The following is an 18,810-nucleotide window of genomic DNA, read 5'->3' as shown; positions in this document are numbered from 1 at the left end:
TCTAAGGAACATTTTACTAGTTGGTTGTCTGCTTCAATTTAGATCGGTTTGATATCTGCAGACTAAAATCCGAGAAATAAATATAATGCGAATTTGACATTGACGATATTAACATTGAAGATGAATGGATTTTATGTGTCGACAATTCTTTAGGACGAGAGCTACAACCTTGCCTGCAAGAGTAATCCCAAATTCCAAGCGGTTTAGAAGCTTTGTGCCTGAAAAACTGATCCCTTTTGTCATCAAAGTCTCATATCTTTGGGGGTCATAACCGCGAAAGTTGAAGTGATAGGGAAAAACGCCATGACACGTGTCTTCTTATTTTTGCTCATCTATCACGCAGAGGTGCTAAAATATCACATAGTGATATAAGAAAATATATTTTTTTTTTATTTTTTGACTTAAAATGTTTGCAATTGGTCGTAGTTTAATACAAAAAAAAATTCAAGAAAGCCCAAGAGCACAATCTTTGTTAAAAATAGATTTTAAATATTAAATCGCTAAGATTGCATCCAAGCCCACTGTGCAATTTTTTTTTACTATTCAAATAAGAGCTTTTCTTTGCATATAATATTTACTAATTTTGACTTTTTCAATACGCCATATCTCTGGAGCGGTTAGTCAAAGAATCTGAAAATATACTTAAATGTTTTGCTGATGCGCAGCATCACCACAGCACAAACTAAAGGAAATCCAAGACCACTTTTTGAAAAAGTATCCGATTTAACACAGAAATCCCTATATTTATTTCGAGTATTTTCAACTGTTCAAATTTCTTATCAATAAAAAGAAGGTCCCATTCCATTAAGCTCACAATTAAATCAGGCTGCAGTTATTTATACGATGAAAGCCTTCGCCTGTCCCATGGCGGAAAATCGTGCAAAAAACCTTTTATTAAAACGCCCTGTAGTTAAATATACGACTCAATATTTTTTCATCACTCTATGATTTTTCCATGATAGTGTTTTGGACTTAAATGTTACTTATATAAAATTTGCGGTTACAACATAGTTTAGTACATATGTACATAATAATACCTAGATTTTTAAATTTGCATTTACAACAAAATTGTTTTGTGCTAATCTCAGCACATTGTTGATGTCAATATGCAAATGTGTTGATATGCAGCAGGTAAAGTTTGAACCAAGTTTTTGTGTTGATATTTATTTTACTTAAAGAGACATGATTTTGCACTTTTGTTTGAAGAACATTTTCTCCCTCATTTCATTGAGACGAGAATTATCACCATACTGTATATATGTATGTATGTAGAAGACATTTTATAACATTCACTAGATAAGTTAAGTGAACTTCTCTCTGGCCATGGGTAGCAGAAAAGAAAATACAAATATTCTAGGCGAAGCAACAATTTAATGGGCATCTTACAATAATGTCACCTCGGATTAACAAAATGAAAGTGTTTAGCATAAATTACAAATTGTGGGTAATTTGTCAAATTTGCAAATGATTGTCACAAGGTCTTGCCCTCTTAGCATCGTTGTGTTAGGTCGTTTGCCTGAATGTACTGAGTATGTTTTGTTAATACTTTAGACTTGCAAATTTTATGTGATTTATTATGCGTTAAAGTTTTGCATCGATGTACCAAGTCATTTATTTTGAACAGCCTGTGCCAAGTTTTACGATGTCCTTTTTTCAGCAACAAACAAATTTGTTTACTAATGAGTCTGCTTGGCTCAACTTGGCATACAGGTGCTGCATCGGATGCTGGGGCAAAATACTTTCTTGTAGCGTTTGCTATGCTTTCTCTCTTTCGCTGTTTCTTTCAAGGCTATTGCAAGAAATCAATAAAATGACATTTCGTTTACTGTTGAATTTCTAGTAGAACTGAAGGCACATGTTATGAGCAATTTAATTGTAGGTAGTTTTCTCTGCATGTTGAATACTGTATGAACGGAAAAAATATTTACATACTCTAGAAGAACACAGATTATACTTTAAGATGATTTGGTCGGGCATAATCGGATTGAGAATAACATTAAACATCTATGTGTATGTAAGGTGAGTATGTTTACCGTTTCACGACAGAACTTTCTAAGTCATTTGGGTCGGATTTTATAATTCCGTTTTATATCCGATCAGTTAATTAAGATCGGGTAACTTTGAAAGCATGATAAGCATAAAATATAAAATATAAAATATAAAATATAAAATATAAAATATAAAATATAAAATATAAAATATAAAATATAAAATATAAAATATAAAATATAAAATATAAAATATAAAATATAAAATATAAAATATAAAATATAAAATATAAAATATAAAATATAAAATATAAAATATAAAATATAAAATATAAAATATAAAATATAAAATATAAAATATAAAATATAAAATATAAAATATAAAATAAAAAATATAAAATATAAAATATAAAATATAAAATATAAAATATAAAATATAAAATATAAAATATAAAATATAAAATATAAAATATAAAATATAAAATATAAAATATAAAATATAAAATATAAAATATAAAATATAAAATATAAAATATAAAATATAAAATATAAAATATAAAATATAAAATATAAAATATAAAATATAAAATATAAAATATAAAATATAAAATATAAAATATAAAATATAAAATATAAAATATAAAATATAAAATATAAAATATAAAATATAAAATATAAAATATAAAATATAAAATATAAAATATAAAATATAAAATATAAAATATAAAATATAAAATATAAAATATAAAATATAAAATATAAAATATAAAATATAAAATATAAAATATAAAATATAAAATATAAAATATAAAATATAAAATATAAAATATAAAATATAAAATATAAAATATAAAATATAAAATATAAAATATAAAATATAAAATATAAAATATAAAATATAAAATATAAAATATAAAATATAAAATATAAAATATAAAATATAAAATATAAAATATAAAATATAAAATATAAAATATAAAATATAAAATATAAAATATAAAATATAAAATATAAAATATAAAATATAAAATATAAAATATAAAATATAAAATATAAAATATAAAATATAAAATATAAAATATAAAATATAAAATATAAAATATAAAATATAAAATATAAAATATAAAATATAAAATATAAAATATAAAATATAAAATATAAAATATAAAATATAAAATATAAAATATAAAATATAAAATATAAAATATAAAATATAAAATATAAAATATAAAATATAAAATATAAAATATAAAATATAAAATATAAAATATAAAATATAAAATATAAAATATAAAATATAAAATATAAAATATAAAATATAAAATATAAAATATAAAATATAAAATATAAAATATAAAATATAAAATATAAAATATAAAATATAAAATATAAAATATAAAATATAAAATATAAAATATAAAATATAAAATATAAAATATAAAATATAAAATATAAAATATAAAATATAAAATATAAAATATAAAATATAAAATATAAAATATAAAATATAAAATATAAAATATAAAATATAAAATATAAAATATAAAATATAAAATATAAAATATAAAATATAAAATATAAAATATAAAATATAAAATATAAAATATAAAATATAAAATATAAAATATAAAATATAAAATATAAAATATAAAATATAAAATATAAAATATAAAATATAAAATATAAAATATAAAATATAAAATATAAAATATAAAATATAAAATATAAAATATAAAATATAAAATATAAAATATAAAATATAAAATATAAAATATAAAATATAAAATATAAAATATAAAATATAAAATATAAAATATAAAATATAAAATATAAAATATAAAATATAAAATATAAAATATAAAATATAAAATATAAAATATAAAATATAAAATATAAAATATAAAATATAAAATATAAAATATAAAATATAAAATATAAAATATAAAATATAAAATATAAAATATAAAATATAAAATATAAAATATAAAATATAAAATATAAAATATAAAATATAAAATATAAAATATAAAATATAAAATATAAAATATAAAATATAAAATATAAAATATAAAATATAAAATATAAAATATAAAATATAAAATATAAAATATAAAATATAAAATATAAAATATAAAATATAAAATATAAAATATAAAATATAAAATATAAAATATAAAATATAAAATATAAAATATAAAATATAAAATATAAAATATAAAATATAAAATATAAAATATAAAATATAAAATATAAAATATAAAATATAAAATATAAAATATAAAATATAAAATATAAAATATAAAATATAAAATATAAAATATAAAATATAAAATATAAAATATAAAATATAAAATATAAAATATAAAATATAAAATATAAAATATAAAATATAAAATATAAAATATAAAATATAAAATATAAAATATAAAATATAAAATATAAAATATAAAATATAAAATATAAAATATAAAATATAAAATATAAAATATAAAATATAAAATATAAAATATAAAATATAAAATATAAAATATAAAATATAAAATATAAAATATAAAATATAAAATATAAAATATAAAATATAAAATATAAAATATAAAATATAAAATATAAAATATAAAATATAAAATATAAAATATAAAATATAAAATATAAAATATAAAATATAAAATATAAAATATAAAATATAAAATATAAAATATAAAATATAAAATATAAAATATAAAATATAAAACGAAAAGGGTATTTCTTTTTAAACATTTGCATCTGATTTGTAGATCCACAATTAATTACAGTTAATAGTTGTTTTTACAGGCTAAGGATATTTAATAGACGGAAAAGCCTCATTGATTCTTGTTTCTTCGTACATATGTATGTATTTTACGTTTACTATTTTAGCCTATAAGAATCTCGTTATGCTACGAAACCGAGTTCATAGTCTAAGATATATCTCTTATTGTCAGTTTACTGTCTACTATTTTCATATTTCGTTTCATATTTAAATCTACATGAATTTCTTTAGTTCACCTAACACACACAAAAGGGATGTAAACTTCCTTCCATTGCAATCTAATGCACAAAATTCTTGTAAATGCAAAACTATGAAAGAGAAAGTTTTCTTTCTTTTTTCATTTAAAATTTTTTTTGAGTGTTCAAAGTTTTAGTTTTATTTTGCTTTCATTGCAAGTTTTTCGTTCTAACAAGCGGAATAGTTTTGCTTACAAATATTATTTAAATTCTTTGAATTTGTGTACGGTTAAGAGCGCAACTAAAAAGCAAACGAAAACTTTTCAATGGCCTTCGCAAAAGGTTAGGTGAACAACATGTGCGTACATTTATGGAAATGTTAACAGAAAAACTTGGCAAAACTATCTAAAATGCATATGTTCAAAGTAAAAAAAAAAGAAAAACTCTTTGTGATGCATTGTAAAATGCAAGAATTTGAGCAATACTTTTCTCTGAGTGCGACTACAACTTTTTACAAAGTCTCTTAAAAAATAAACGTAAGCCATGAAGGTTTTTGTGCAGTTTGCAAAAGATTTACTTAGTTCCATTTACTTTGTGGATTTTGTTGTTTAAAGTAGAAAATGCTTTCACATGCATACATATTTTTCAAGTTGTTCTTCTTCTCAAAAGACTATTGTGAAGAAAGTCCTTGTTGAAAAGAAAATGTTCAATTAAATGCGATTGATATATGTATGTATCGCAGACAGAGTTCTTAGCTTATAGTGTTGATGTGTTAATATTGCAAAGCCATCATCATTTATCATTATCATACGTGTGTACATTTTGTTGTCTCTATATCATTAAGTGCAGTATAAATGTACTCGAATGTAAACAAATGGGTATTAAGTATTTATTTACATTGTTGATATTTAAACAGATACATATCATTGAAATTGTTGGTTGCAATAATGCCAGTTGGTGATATAAGTAGGTGATAGAAAACGATTTACATATCATTATAAAAGAGTAAATAGAGAACCGAGTGATAGAAATTGCCACAGAATGCAGTACGTGTATGTGTAGTTAACATTAAATTGTCTTTCGCTTTGAATTATAACACATTTGTGTTTGTTTATTAATAATGGATTTATTTTTCTAGAAAAATAAATAATAATAAATGCAAAAAATAATTACAAGATAAATCTGCCAGATTACGAAAGAGGACCGCAAAGAAAGAAGACACGGGTATCGCCGTTTTGAAAGTTTACTTCGGGAAGTAACCTAAATAGGCGTGGCAAGTTTCGCCTATTTCTACAGGTTTTGAAATATTCGGCATCAGATTGCTTGGAATCCTTGCATTTTAGGTATAAAGTGTCTTTGGCAATATTACTGACAACAATGCGGAGTATCTTTTTCTGGAAAAATTGACCCTCGTGCGAGTCACCAAAGGGGTCTTTTTGGTCCCTTTTTTCAGAAAGGTTTAAAGACTCCTTTATATCAGATCCGTATCAGATCAAAATATTCCACACCAAAGTTCAACATTTGTGTTAATTCCTAATCCACATTTTTGTCGGCAAGTTCAAATGTTGAAAAAAGGGCCACAAAATTCTGAAGAGACGCTAAATACATTCTATCTGTCCGTAGATGAAAGTTTAAATTCACATTGGCTGAGGATATACCTCTGTCGGCAAAGCCGACTGACACTTTTTTACTTGTTTTTAACAACTTTCAACATAGCTAATCACCGCAAGAGTGCAAGATCGCTACGTTTTATACCGTGAGATGGAGGCATCCTTGGGTATTTCTTTCACCAGGTAACATTTTCTATTGCATGAACATCTGTTCTCAAACATAGGTTTTTCTCGTAAGAGCCAGCACAATTTGACCATGGTTAAAAAAAACCTGTAGTCTATTGGTGCTCAGAAATTGTGAATGAATACGATCACTGTGCTTCGAACGATGTTTATAAAATCGTCATGTACGTCGAATCTTGGACCTATGCGAAACAAAACAGCAATCGATCGAGGGGGTCTTCGAAGATGAGCCAAATCCAACGAAAGTTGTTCATGGAAGAAGCACTTCGAAGCAAATGGTCGAATGCTTCTTCGGCTAAACTGACCATGTGGCTACTATACGGAATGAGAAACGTAGGACGGTTAATTCAGAGTGGTACACTACAATTTCTTTGCCTGCAGTCTTCTGAGAAATTCGAAAAACGAACAAGAGAAGACGACTCATTATGCACCATGACAATGCAGCTCTCACATATCGATTCGAACGAGCGTCTTTTTGAACGGAAAAAAGTGGAATTATTAGGTTATCCACCGTACATGTCTGGCCTGGCACCCAATGACTTCATTTGATTTCCGCATATCAAGAACGATTTTCGTCGCCAGAAGATGATGTAGAAGCATATAAAAACCATTTTTTTGGATGTGCCTCAATCAGAGTGGGAAAAGTGCTTCAACAATTCGTTGGAGCGCACAAAGCAGTGTAGAAATCATACTGGAAACTGGTTAATATTGGCGGTTTCATTGTTAGACTAGAAAGTTAAATACGTATTTGAGAGATTTTCAGCGTATAATTTTCAGCGTATAATCGACATAGAAGTTAATGTATCCTCATGGTTATCTTGGACGGGTAGTAAATGCAACCCCCACCATTTAATGTCGATGTGTTTATCATTACTGAGCCGTAAAGACAACGAGGATATATAAACGATTACACTTTGATAAGACAAAAATAAAGGTCAATTTAGCCATGTCCGTCTCTCTGGCTGGCTGGAGCACACGATAACTTTCGAACGGATCGACCGGTACAGCATTTGACGCTCCTAATATTGTGTACAATCCATAGGGTGCCTACCCCACAAAAGTTGAATTTTTTCGCCCAAATGGTGCACACGATAACTCTCGAAGCGGGAACCAGGTGATCATTATATTTCTTCCCCGACATGACTTATGAGCACGAAAACTTCGAATTGAGTGTCCATGTTGGCCGAAACTTTGCATATGGTGAAATTTCTTCCAAATGTTTATCAGGATCAATGTCTATATTGGAAAGTATTCTTAGGTACCTCACTAACAAATTAAAAACATTTGTGCTTAAGTGCAGTTTAATGACTTTTTGGACGATTGTTTGTAAATGTTTACCAAAAGTACTTCTTGTGGCCCTGTTTACAACGTTTTTGGTTGGCGAATTCAGCACCCTGATATAATGGTCCAAAACCTCTAAATAATCCAAGGTGACCAACTTAAGTTCATGATGGGCACAACAACTATCAAAAGGAGTGATTGACATTGGACCAACCTTTGCAATGTCTCGACAAGCATTCATATAAAACTTGGAATTAAAATCCGATCGTGGCGATGGGGGTCCCATAGAGGAATAAACCTATTGGTTTTGGTGATGAATAGATACTATTCAAAAGTCCGAATGGACAAAGAAGTTTGGGGGGAAATATTCAACGTTTTAATTACACTGTGCAACACTGAAAATGCAAACAACTTCTAATGGGCATTTTCTGAAAGTACATATTAAGACTACAAAAACCTTAGTTGGGTTTTGTGTTGTTAGATCGGGTTTGGATTTTATGGCCTCATCTAAACCGAGCTAAAATGAGCCTTTTTTTCCATTGATCGGTGTTTGCGCCAATGCGGGGAAATATGCAAAGCCCAAACCGATAAATAAATAAAAACACAATAGTGGGGTTTTAGTTTTAAATAATAATGGCAAAGGCCGAGTTTATTAATAATAATAATAAATAAGGGTTGGTAAGACAGATTACCTGGTTTGCACAATAGCGGGGGAGCGCGACTTCGTATCGTGAGATAGAAGAGACGAGAATAAGTAAATGTCAACGATCATAACATGAAGGAAGGTGGAGGCTTTGGCGCCATTCGCCAGTCGTTGAAATCTGTTGACAGTGACGTTGACAGATCTAAACGAGGTTAACCCTTTAAGGACTCAAATGTGTTAACCCATTGTTAACAAACAATAATTTAAATCTAAATTATTCATGCCGGCCACCTTACAACACATTGCGATGTTGTAACTAAAATACAATACATAAATATAAATGTTTTCAATTCAATTCAATTATTTTTTTTTTATTTTTTTCCCAATTCATTCTATTTTTTTCAAAAAACATGTTGGTAACACTATATGTTACATATGCCCGACAACACCCAACCAAAAATGGTATAGTGGGCTATCGGCAACCCTGGCGTCGCTTGCACCCGATGAGTTATGACCCTGGCATAAACTTCCGGCCCGAGTACCAAGGCCACCCGACCAGGCCTATTAAAATCGGGATCTGCCAATGGAAGACCTAAAAATGAGTCATGAATGCGCTCTGGGATTGCCGCTGTAGGCGTAAGCGCATGGTCCAAATTGGTCACCACAGCCACAATTGAAATGGACTGACTCCGGTCATAGATCGAACTAACGGTCAGGCGACATATTTGGCTACCTTCGATCATAGAAATAGGGAGTCGAAGACTATGCACCAGAGAGGAACATATCTGACTCTGCCTACTGCATTGGTCCAAAACCGCCCTCACGATAGTGGGCCGATCGGACGACACAATCTTGACTATCAAAGTCGGGGATAGGCAGATACCTGTCTGGAGGGACAACAAGCCGACCAATCCTGTCTGCGAGGGGGGTGCGTTATCAGACGGACGACTATACGGACTGTTACGTGGCCGATATCTATAATCGGTCTGCGGACGACGCTGACGATTATTTGTGGGTTTAACCACGGTCTTCGCATCTTCATGAAGGAGCGTGTGGTGTTCTCCATTGCATACGGCACATTTTCTTTTACTTCGGCAGTCCCTAGCTTGGTGGGATTTAGATAAACACCGTACGCAGTCATTATATTTTACGACAATGCGACGTCGCATGTCAACATTCATAACCCGGAAGTCACTACATCTATCCAGCGGGTGCATGCGATCACAAAGGCGACATTTGTGTGAGGCCGCAGATGAAACCTTATGGGTCTCGGACCTTAAGCTTTTGGCCGACTCCTCCGAATGAGGTGTGGCAACCAGAGCCGCAGATGGACCCGAAGATCCGGACTCGGTTCGTATAGTATCATTTTGGGGGGATGACGCAGGGACCGGAGCCGCAGATGAACCCACAGAGATGGATTCGGACTCGGTTTGCATGGTGTCGCTGGTAGGAGCGGGGGCCGCAGATGAATCCTCATTATTGGACTCGGACCCGGGCTCGGATATTTTTACAGCCGCAATTGGCTCAACAAGGGCTTCTTCCACTGCAGCCGACGACATTCCAGTTTGGGGATCGGTGGGGCGAGGTTCCATAACAATATTGTCATCAACGTTCAAAAGTTCGTCTTCCGAATAGATTTTCATCGACATACTATATAACGAGAAGAGAACCATATTATTCGATTGCGGGGGTGTGGTCGGTCAGAACGACCAATTTTGTAATGGGCCGTCTTACAACGCCGTTTTCGGTTCGAACGTCCGCGACTCGAACGTGCCCGTCGGTGCCCGGAAAAACATTTTCGATACGCCCTAATTTCCACGACGTGGGCGGAAGCTGATCATGACGAACAACAACTAGATCGTCTATCGCTATTTCTCGTTGTGGAAATTTCCACTTATATCTCATATGCAAATGCTTGAGATATTCATCTTTCCACCTCAAACTAAACTGGTGGGCAAGGGCCTGAACTTTCCTAAACCGATTGACTAGACTTAATGGTTGCTCTGTGATGAGAGGTTCAGGCGGGGCTAACAAGGGGGCACCAATCAAGAAATGACCTGGCGTTAGTGCCACTATTTCGTCTGGACTGTCCGACATTGGACATAAAGGACGAGAATTAAGGCACGCTTCGATCCTAGCCAATACCGTTGCTAATTCCTCAAACGTGAATTTTAAATTTCGAGATTGCTTTCGAAAATGTAACTTGAAGCTCTTGACTCCCGCTTCCCATAACCCTCCCATATGAGTGGCACCAGCAGGTATAAAATGCCACGATAGGCCCTGGTCTGATAAAGACGAGGAGACGGAGTCAGCGCTTTTTCGGAGGAAATCTTTAAAATTTCTTTGAAGTTCTCGCGAAGCTCCAACAAAATTTGTTCCATTATCCGAAAAAATGGAATGGGGACAACCACGTCGAGCAATAAATCTATGTAACGCAGCCATAAAATTAGCAGTCGACAAATCGGACACTGCTTCCAAATGAATTGCCTTTGTAGAGAAACACACAAAGACACATACATAGCCCTTGGTTATTTTACAAGACCGACCTAGATAAGATTTTACATCAAACGGACCTGCGAAGTCCACGCCAGTATTGGTAAAAGGCCGATTAAGAGTTGTTCTCTCTGGGGGAAGGGCAGCCATAAATTGATTGCAAGCCCGTTTCTTCAACAAAAGGCACACTTTGCAACGCCGAACAACCAACCGAACCAAATTTTTCATACGAGGAATCCAATATTCCAATCTCAAAGTTCGCATCATTAACTGAATATCACCATGAACACATTTTTGGTGAATATATTCTACCAACCGTAGAGCAAAGACACTCCTATAGGGGACAATAATAGGATTACGTTCCGAAGGAGCAAGTGTAGGCGAATATACCAGTCTACCATTCATTCGCATGACGCCATTGTCATCTACGAAAGGATTTAGAGGAGCCAACAAACTCTTACTATCTAACGGCTTCTTGTCTAACAAATTCTTATAATCGTTGGCGAAATATATTTTTTGAGCCGTAATTGCACAATAATTACGTGCGTCAATAATATCTGCCGAAGAAATGCGTGTAGAAGGATAGTAGTAATGGTTTCTATACCGGGGATGCGTTTGACGAATGAATCTAAACGCGTATACAATGAAGTGAAGAGCTCTACGCAAACAAGAAAAATCTTCCAAAATCTCTTTAAATGTCGACGGAAAAAAAGAGAAGTGACATTTAACCGGGCGCATTTCCATTTCAGTACTAATCGGAGCCAGATCACGAATAGACCATTCCGATTTAGTTTTACCTAGCCAACTAGGGCCGTTCCACCATAGGGGGGAGGCAGACAATTCTACCGGAGACAAACCACGACTTCCTAAATCCGCGGGGTTCTCTTCTGATTTGACATGGTACCAATTGTAATTGCCAACATTTTCTTGGATTCGACACACCCTATTGGCTACAAAAGTCGTCCAAGTAGAGGGGGTTCTTTTCAACCAAGCAAGAACTATCGTCGAATCTGTCCAACAATAAATTTGATTAAATTCCAGATCTATTTCCCGCACAATAGTTTTCAATAGATCTGATGCTAAGACTGCTCCACAAAGTTCCAAGCGAGGCAGCGAAATTGATTTCAACGGGGCGACTTTTGTTTTGCACGATAGCAAATTAACGAAAATGTTTCCATCAGGGGACTCGACACGTATATAGACTACCCCCGCGTATGCCTTTTCCGAGGCATCGGAAAAGACATGAAGTTCAGCAGAAAATCCTGGAACATATTGAACCCATCTAGGTATCCTAATCGAGTTAACATGGGGATATGTTTCAACAAAACTTCTCCATTCAGCCTCAGTAGCTGCCAGAAGTGGATCATCCCAACCAATGTTGTCCAGCCAAATCTTCTGCATGATCATTTTCGCCCTAACAATCACAGGGGCCAACCATCCGACGGGGTCAAACAATTTTGCAATTGCCGAAAGAACTTCCCTTTTAGTGAAGTGTTTATTGACAATAGGACTCACTTCGAAGAAGAAACAATCTAAACGCGCATTCCACCTAATGCCCAAGGGTTTAGAACTACTAGCTTCTACAAACGATAAAAGTTGAGCATCTACCAAATGCTCAGGGGGGAAACGATTCAAAATAGCTCTACTATTCGCTGTCCATTTTCTCAGCTCGAACTTTGCCGACGATAGTGCCCTAATCAACTGGTCCCTAGCTGCCAATGCAGTCTCGATGTCGTGAGCTCCGGCTAAAACGTCATCAACGTACATACATTTTCGCAATATATGCGCCGCGAGGGGAAACTCTGACTCAGTATCATCTGCCAGTTGAAGAAGCGTCCTAATCGCTAAGTATGGTGCACAATTTACACCGAACGTCACTGTCTGTAGTTCATAGTCTTGGACTTGTTTTGTTGTTGAATCCCGATACAAGATTCTCTGAAGAGGCGAATACTTTGAGTCCACACGAACTTGCCTATACATTTGAGTAATGTCCGAGTTAAACACGAATTTGAAGATACGCCAACGGAGGATCAAAAGAACTAAATCTTGCTGTAACGTTGGACCTACGTGCAATATGTCGTTAAGACTCTGCCCATTCGAAGTTTTATTTGAGGCATTAAACACTACTCTAAGTTTCGTGGTCGGTTTTTCAAGGTTTATCACGGGGTGATGGGGTAGATAACAAGAAAGGACATCCATTGAAGTATTTGCGGATACCGGTCTCATGTGGTCAAGTTCCAAATATTCCGATAATACTTGGTCGTAAACTAGTTTTATTTCAGGCTTTTTCATTAGAGAATTCTCGTTCCGAAAATATTGTTTGAGGACGTTTGTGCGGGACTCTCCCAAGTACCCGATAGCGCTAATCTCAGATTTAATCGGCAGCGTAACAATATACCTACCCTCTGAGTCCCTACGAGTAGTTCGGACGTAATTCTCCTCACAAAAACGGTCCGATGGGGATAATATTTTGCGTTTGGGAGTCTCCTCGATTTCCCAGAATCTCAAAAGGGTCTGGTTGATTTTGTCTTCCTCTGCTACCTCAACAGTAGTGGCAAAAGTTCGAACTTGTGCTGCAGGGACAGGACCCGTAACAAGCCAGCCAAATACAGTATTTTGAGCCAGTAGTGCTCCAGACAAAATGGGACGACAACCATCTAGCAATATTTTGGGATACAGATCAGCACCTAACAGCAAATCGACAGGACGAGATTCAAAAAGGTTAACATCTGCCAAGCGAAGATCGGGAATTTGCGACCTTAAGTCAGAATTAACCATAAAAGAGGGGAGATTTCCTGAAATGGTACGCAAAACTAAAACGTTGGTTTCTAATTCCAGAGAAGGGTCGAAGGGACTGCTAATTTGAATACGACAAGCTTTACTAGCAGTGGCCGAGAGTGAACAACTAACTCCTGAAATTACAGCATTCGCAGAACGAACAGGAAGCTTCAAACGAGTTTGGAGTCGCTCGGAAATAAAAGAGGACTCTGAAGCAGGATCTATCAACGCCCTAGCAGGGTACGAAACACCTAGATGAACAATATTCACCATTGCGGTACCTAAAAGTACAGCTTTGTTCTGCGCGGCGTGAAACACTTGTCGGGGCAAGCAACCAGCGGACGTGGATGGTGCGCAATTTTCCGAATTAGGGGGGACAGTCAAAGAAGTAGTACTAGAATTTTGGGGGACATGGCTAGTCACGGTGGAACTTCGAGTTGAATTATTCGATGTAACATCCTCCCGATGCAACAAAGTATGGTGGGTCTTATTACACTTCGAACACCGACGTTTGCTATCACAATTCTTTACTTCATGATCGTTCCTAAGACTATTAATACAAATATGATGACGTTTCATCACTTTGTACCGATCTGCGGGTTTAAGACTCTTAAAGCGGGGACAGTCATACAATTTATGACGCTGATTTTGACAAATTATACAATTTGAACCTTTCGAAGCGCGGGGAGAACGCGGCGGCTCTGAAACTCTGGTATTCGAATGATGCGCTTGAACTTTACTATTATTTGACCGCTTAGACTGATCTGTACCACGCATATCATGAAGGCACATGAGTGTACGAATTCGCTCAGTGAGAAAGGTATCCAAGTCTTTCCATGACGAAAGAGAGGATTTATCTTTAACACTCTGCTCCCAAAGAGTCTGAGTGATTTTTGGCAATCTCTGGAGACACAAAAATACTAATATCGGATCCCAATTTTCCGTGTTGACATCATACACGGACATCGACGATAGGCATCCGTTGATACCACGTTGGATCGACTTTAATCCCGAACTAGTCTCACTATAGAGGACCGGAATATCAAACAAAACTTTCAATTGGTTGTGAACCAGAAGCCGGGGATTATCATAAGTTTCGACTAGTGCCTTCCACGCGAGCTCGAAACTACGATTAATTAAGGGGAACCTCGATACAATCTCGCGAGCTTCACCAGAAGTCTTCCTAACGAGATGACAAAGTTTTTCTACGTCGGTAAGACGACCATTAACAATATATATAGCCGTAAACAAATCCCTAAAGGTTGGCCACGAATGGAAATCGCCTTCAAAAATGTCCGTATCGCATGGCGGTAGGGCAAGGTTGTGGACACAATCCAAATGAGAAACTTCATCCATAGTCCTAAAACTGGCACTATTATTTCTCGCCATAGAGGAAAGCGGAGTTTCTATCTGCGAATGATTTTCGCGAGAAGCATGAGTCGAAGAACTCAAATTGTTGTGCGTTGCTTGCGGGTTTTCTTTAAGCGACTTAGCTAAATTCTCTCCTGGCGTTTCTATCAACGAAGCAACCGAACCACAAATACTACCATTAATAGAGGAGGTACGATATTTCTTAAATTGCCCTAGTTTCCTATTAATTGCTGACTGGCAGTCGACATAAATTTGAAATGACGAATTGTACTTCTGATCGACCGCATCGATAACCTCTTTCGTCGTCTCTACTGACGACATCATAAAATCACAGCACCTTTCAAATTTTTCCTGTGCTTGTGTCCAAAGTTTTTCTAATGCACTAAGATGAGACTGTAGCGCATGAATATCAAGCTGCTCATCACGCATCGTATTGAAACGAGCATTAAACTGGATGACCGCATCCGAAGTTCTAGTGAACATATCTATTGGGGTGAATGGCATTTTGAACAAGTTTCCCGAAATATGTACTACAACAAGCAAGAAGGGAAGAACTAAAGCACGATTTGCTCTTATAATGTATTCAAAAACCAAGAATAAAACTGATTCTACTTCGCACGATATACGAAGAAACCACAAAAGGATCAAAAAGTTATCCACAAACTCCAAAAGTTTCAAAAAATCGACCGAATTTTTCAAAGGTCCAAAAAAAAAACACCAAAAGCTTCCGAAAATCTAACGAAACCGCACTATAGGGCCAAAGAAATCGGAAATGTTCGCGAAATAAATGCCTTGAACCTCTCACACAATAGTGAAATATCAAAAAATTGGTCTATAATCACCAAAATTATAATCTGCGATGAGATATTTAGCAACCAAATGCAAAGATACGACGCAAAATATGTGAAAAATTTTTAAATAAATAATAAATATTTCAAATATATTCCAAAAAAAATATCAAAAAATATATAAAAATGGTTAGTTTTTATTAAATTGTATATTTTTCCCGGTAATTTTCCAAAAACCGTATTTTCGCGCACAAAAAATTCAAAATATTTTAATTTTTATATTTTCTACCGAAAATATTGAGATTTTATAACTTTTATTTCCACAGTTTACCTACTATTTAGGCAATCGAACTACCGAATGTAGCGTATTTTCCAAAAATAAATATTAAAAAATAAAAATTTTAATCAAAAATCTACAAGAGTAATTAAAAGTTTCAAATTCCGCACGAAAAATATCAAGTTTAACACTTTTTTATTTTAAAAAAGTCGTATTGACCGATCGTAGGGTGTACGCGTTATTAATTTTTTCAAAAACGTCGTTTTCTAACACCCAATTATCACTCAATAATCGAAAATAAAATTCAAAAAATTTTAATATTTTATGTTGGTTCCGTTTATCGAGGGTCACCTGTATAATATGTTACGTTGCGTATATCGAGGGTCACCTGTAACACAACAGACAATACCAAACTTATGTATGTATATGCGTATCAAGTGGCTGACCGACTAGGCAACGATATTAGCCGTATGATTTCTATGGCGTTTGTGTGTAGGTACACCTATTACTGATCACTAGTGGACGAACGAACAAACAAACAAACCAATGCAATTGAAGTGCGTGTATTTTTTGGGGGTGATTTATGAATAATATTTTAATTATTAAAAATGCAATTTTGCAAAAAATTTAACAATTTTAAAATTTCAATTACACCAATCGATGGGGAATTTTATGCACATTAAAATGACACCGCACATCAATATTTTATTTTCAACAGAAAAGCCAAAAAATACACTTTTCTTCAATTATTTTGATTTTTTCTTTATTTTCAATTGCCGTCGGCAAAACAATATTTGCATTCAAGACGGAGGGGGACGGGGTACGCGACGCGTTGTAAAACGGCCACAAGGAATATAAACGACGCGATTGTTGTTGTTTTCACACAATTTTTTCTTCGATATTTATTTCTTTTTAAGAATATTAGTATTTATTTAATTTCACCGGCACTTTTTTTCACTGTACGTACCTGTTTGCTTTAAATGTAAACAAGATGATGGTGATAATGAGATGATGTGGGGTGGACTGTATTGATGGTGATGATGTTGATGCTTTGCAAAAAAAAAAAAAAAGAAGAAAACAATTACTTCTTTGACAACAGCTCGTTCGTAATCCGGCTCGAAGGACCAATGTTTGCGCCAATGCGGGGAAATATGCAAAGCCCAAACCGATAAATAAATAAAAACACAATAGTGGGGTTTTAGTTTTAAATAATAATGGCAAAGGCCGAGTTTATTAATAATAATAATAAATAAGGGTTGGTAAGACAGATTACCTGGTTTGCACAATAGCGGGGGAGCGCGACTTCGTATCGTGAGATAGAAGAGACGAGAATAAGTAAATGTCAACGATCATAACATGAAGGAAGGTGGAGGCTTTGGCGCCATTCGCCAGTCGTTGAAATCTGTTGACAGTGACGTTGACAGATCTAAACGAGGTTAACCCTTTAAGGACTCAAATGTGTTAACCCATTGTTAACAAACAATAATTTAAATCTAAATTATTCAATCGGACTTTTATCTCAGAAACTAATAAGAATTTTGCTTTGCAGTCTTCAGCAATATTGTAGCCCTAAAGTAGTAGAACTTAAGTGTAAAGTAGATGAACTACGAAAAACTGCATCTAGCGCATCAAAATCGTTAAAACCTAGAAAAGTTTACACAATTTCTGGAATTCTTCGCAAAATATTGCAAATAATGTACCCACCAATTCTTCAGAACATTCTGAAACTATAAAATGATTATTTCACGTGGTTTACGCGGTAATTAATAACATAATTCTACAAAACATATTTCAAACAATGTTCACACAGCCAGTTTATTCTCATATTTGGGATTTCAATGCATTGTCGAAATATTTATCAAATTGTAGTTGTAAACTACGGGACAAATTCCCCTTTTTTTTTTTTTTTTTTTTTGAAATATTCGAGTACTCTTGGTATCCTTGCATTTTGGGTACATAGCGTTTTTGGCAACTTTACTGAGGAAGATGTGGAGCATATTTTTGTAAAAATGTTTAACCTCATGCGGTTCATTAAAGGGGTCTTTTTGGTCTTTTTTCGAAAATCATGCAAAAACTTGTCCTTTTAAAAGTTGTTAGTAAAGTTGTCAAAGACACTATATACCCTAAATGGATTCGGAGATTACTCAACTCGAATATTTCGAAAAAAAAAAACTAAAAATTGGCGGACTTTGTCCCGCTTACTTTGGTTACTTTCCGCTGTAAACTTTAAAAATGCCGATACACGTGTCTCATATTTTCAACTTTACTTTCATAATCTACTCAGTTTTCCTTGTTGCTTTTTTGTCGCACAGTGTTATCATTAGCGACCCTATAAAGTATGTATATACGAATATATTCTTGGTCAGGATAAAACTTGGATTCGATCTAGCCTTGTCCGTCTGATCGCCTGTATGCCTGCTGTAATCACTCTAAC

The 18,810-nt window shown here is 33.1% G+C and overlaps 2 protein-coding genes across 6 annotated transcripts in view; one reads left to right on the top strand and one right to left on the bottom strand.

Moving 5' to 3' along the window:
- The window catches only part of Dop1R1 (Dopamine 1-like receptor 1), a 422,220-nt gene that overhangs the window by 115,950 nt on the left and 287,460 nt on the right, over positions 1–18,810 (top strand). The window lies entirely within an intron of this gene.
- LOC141389368 (uncharacterized) lies at positions 8,642–17,874 on the bottom strand. 2 transcript variants are annotated; one of them, XM_073960785.1, is made up of 3 exons: positions 17,650–17,874; positions 17,344–17,425; positions 8,642–10,319 (listed from the first exon to the last, which is right to left on the bottom strand). In XM_073960785.1, exon 3 carries the CDS (start codon positions 10,316–10,318, stop codon positions 9,092–9,094), a length of 1,227 nt encoding a protein of 408 aa, XP_073816886.1. In that variant the 5' UTR covers position 10,319; positions 17,344–17,425; positions 17,650–17,874; the 3' UTR covers positions 8,642–9,091. The 2 variants fall into 2 exon arrangements, with proteins under 2 accessions (XP_073816886.1, XP_073816885.1); XM_073960784.1 differs by lacking the exon at positions 17,344–17,425 and having other exon boundaries at positions 17,462–17,874.

The sequence above is a fragment of the Musca autumnalis genome, unplaced genomic scaffold (genome assembly GCF_047663935.1).
Source record: "Musca autumnalis isolate F117 unplaced genomic scaffold, ASM4766393v1 scaffold_1, whole genome shotgun sequence".
Classification (NCBI taxonomy): Eukaryota; Metazoa; Arthropoda; class Insecta; order Diptera; family Muscidae; genus Musca; species Musca autumnalis.
Note: the sequence above shows the minus strand (reverse complement) of the source record. Positions and strands in the feature narration are given on the sequence as shown.

Coding starts and splice junctions, on each gene's coding strand:
- LOC141389368 (XM_073960784.1), bottom strand. CDS start 10,318: ATGTCGATGAAAATCTATTCGGAAGACGAACTTTTGAACGTTGATGAC.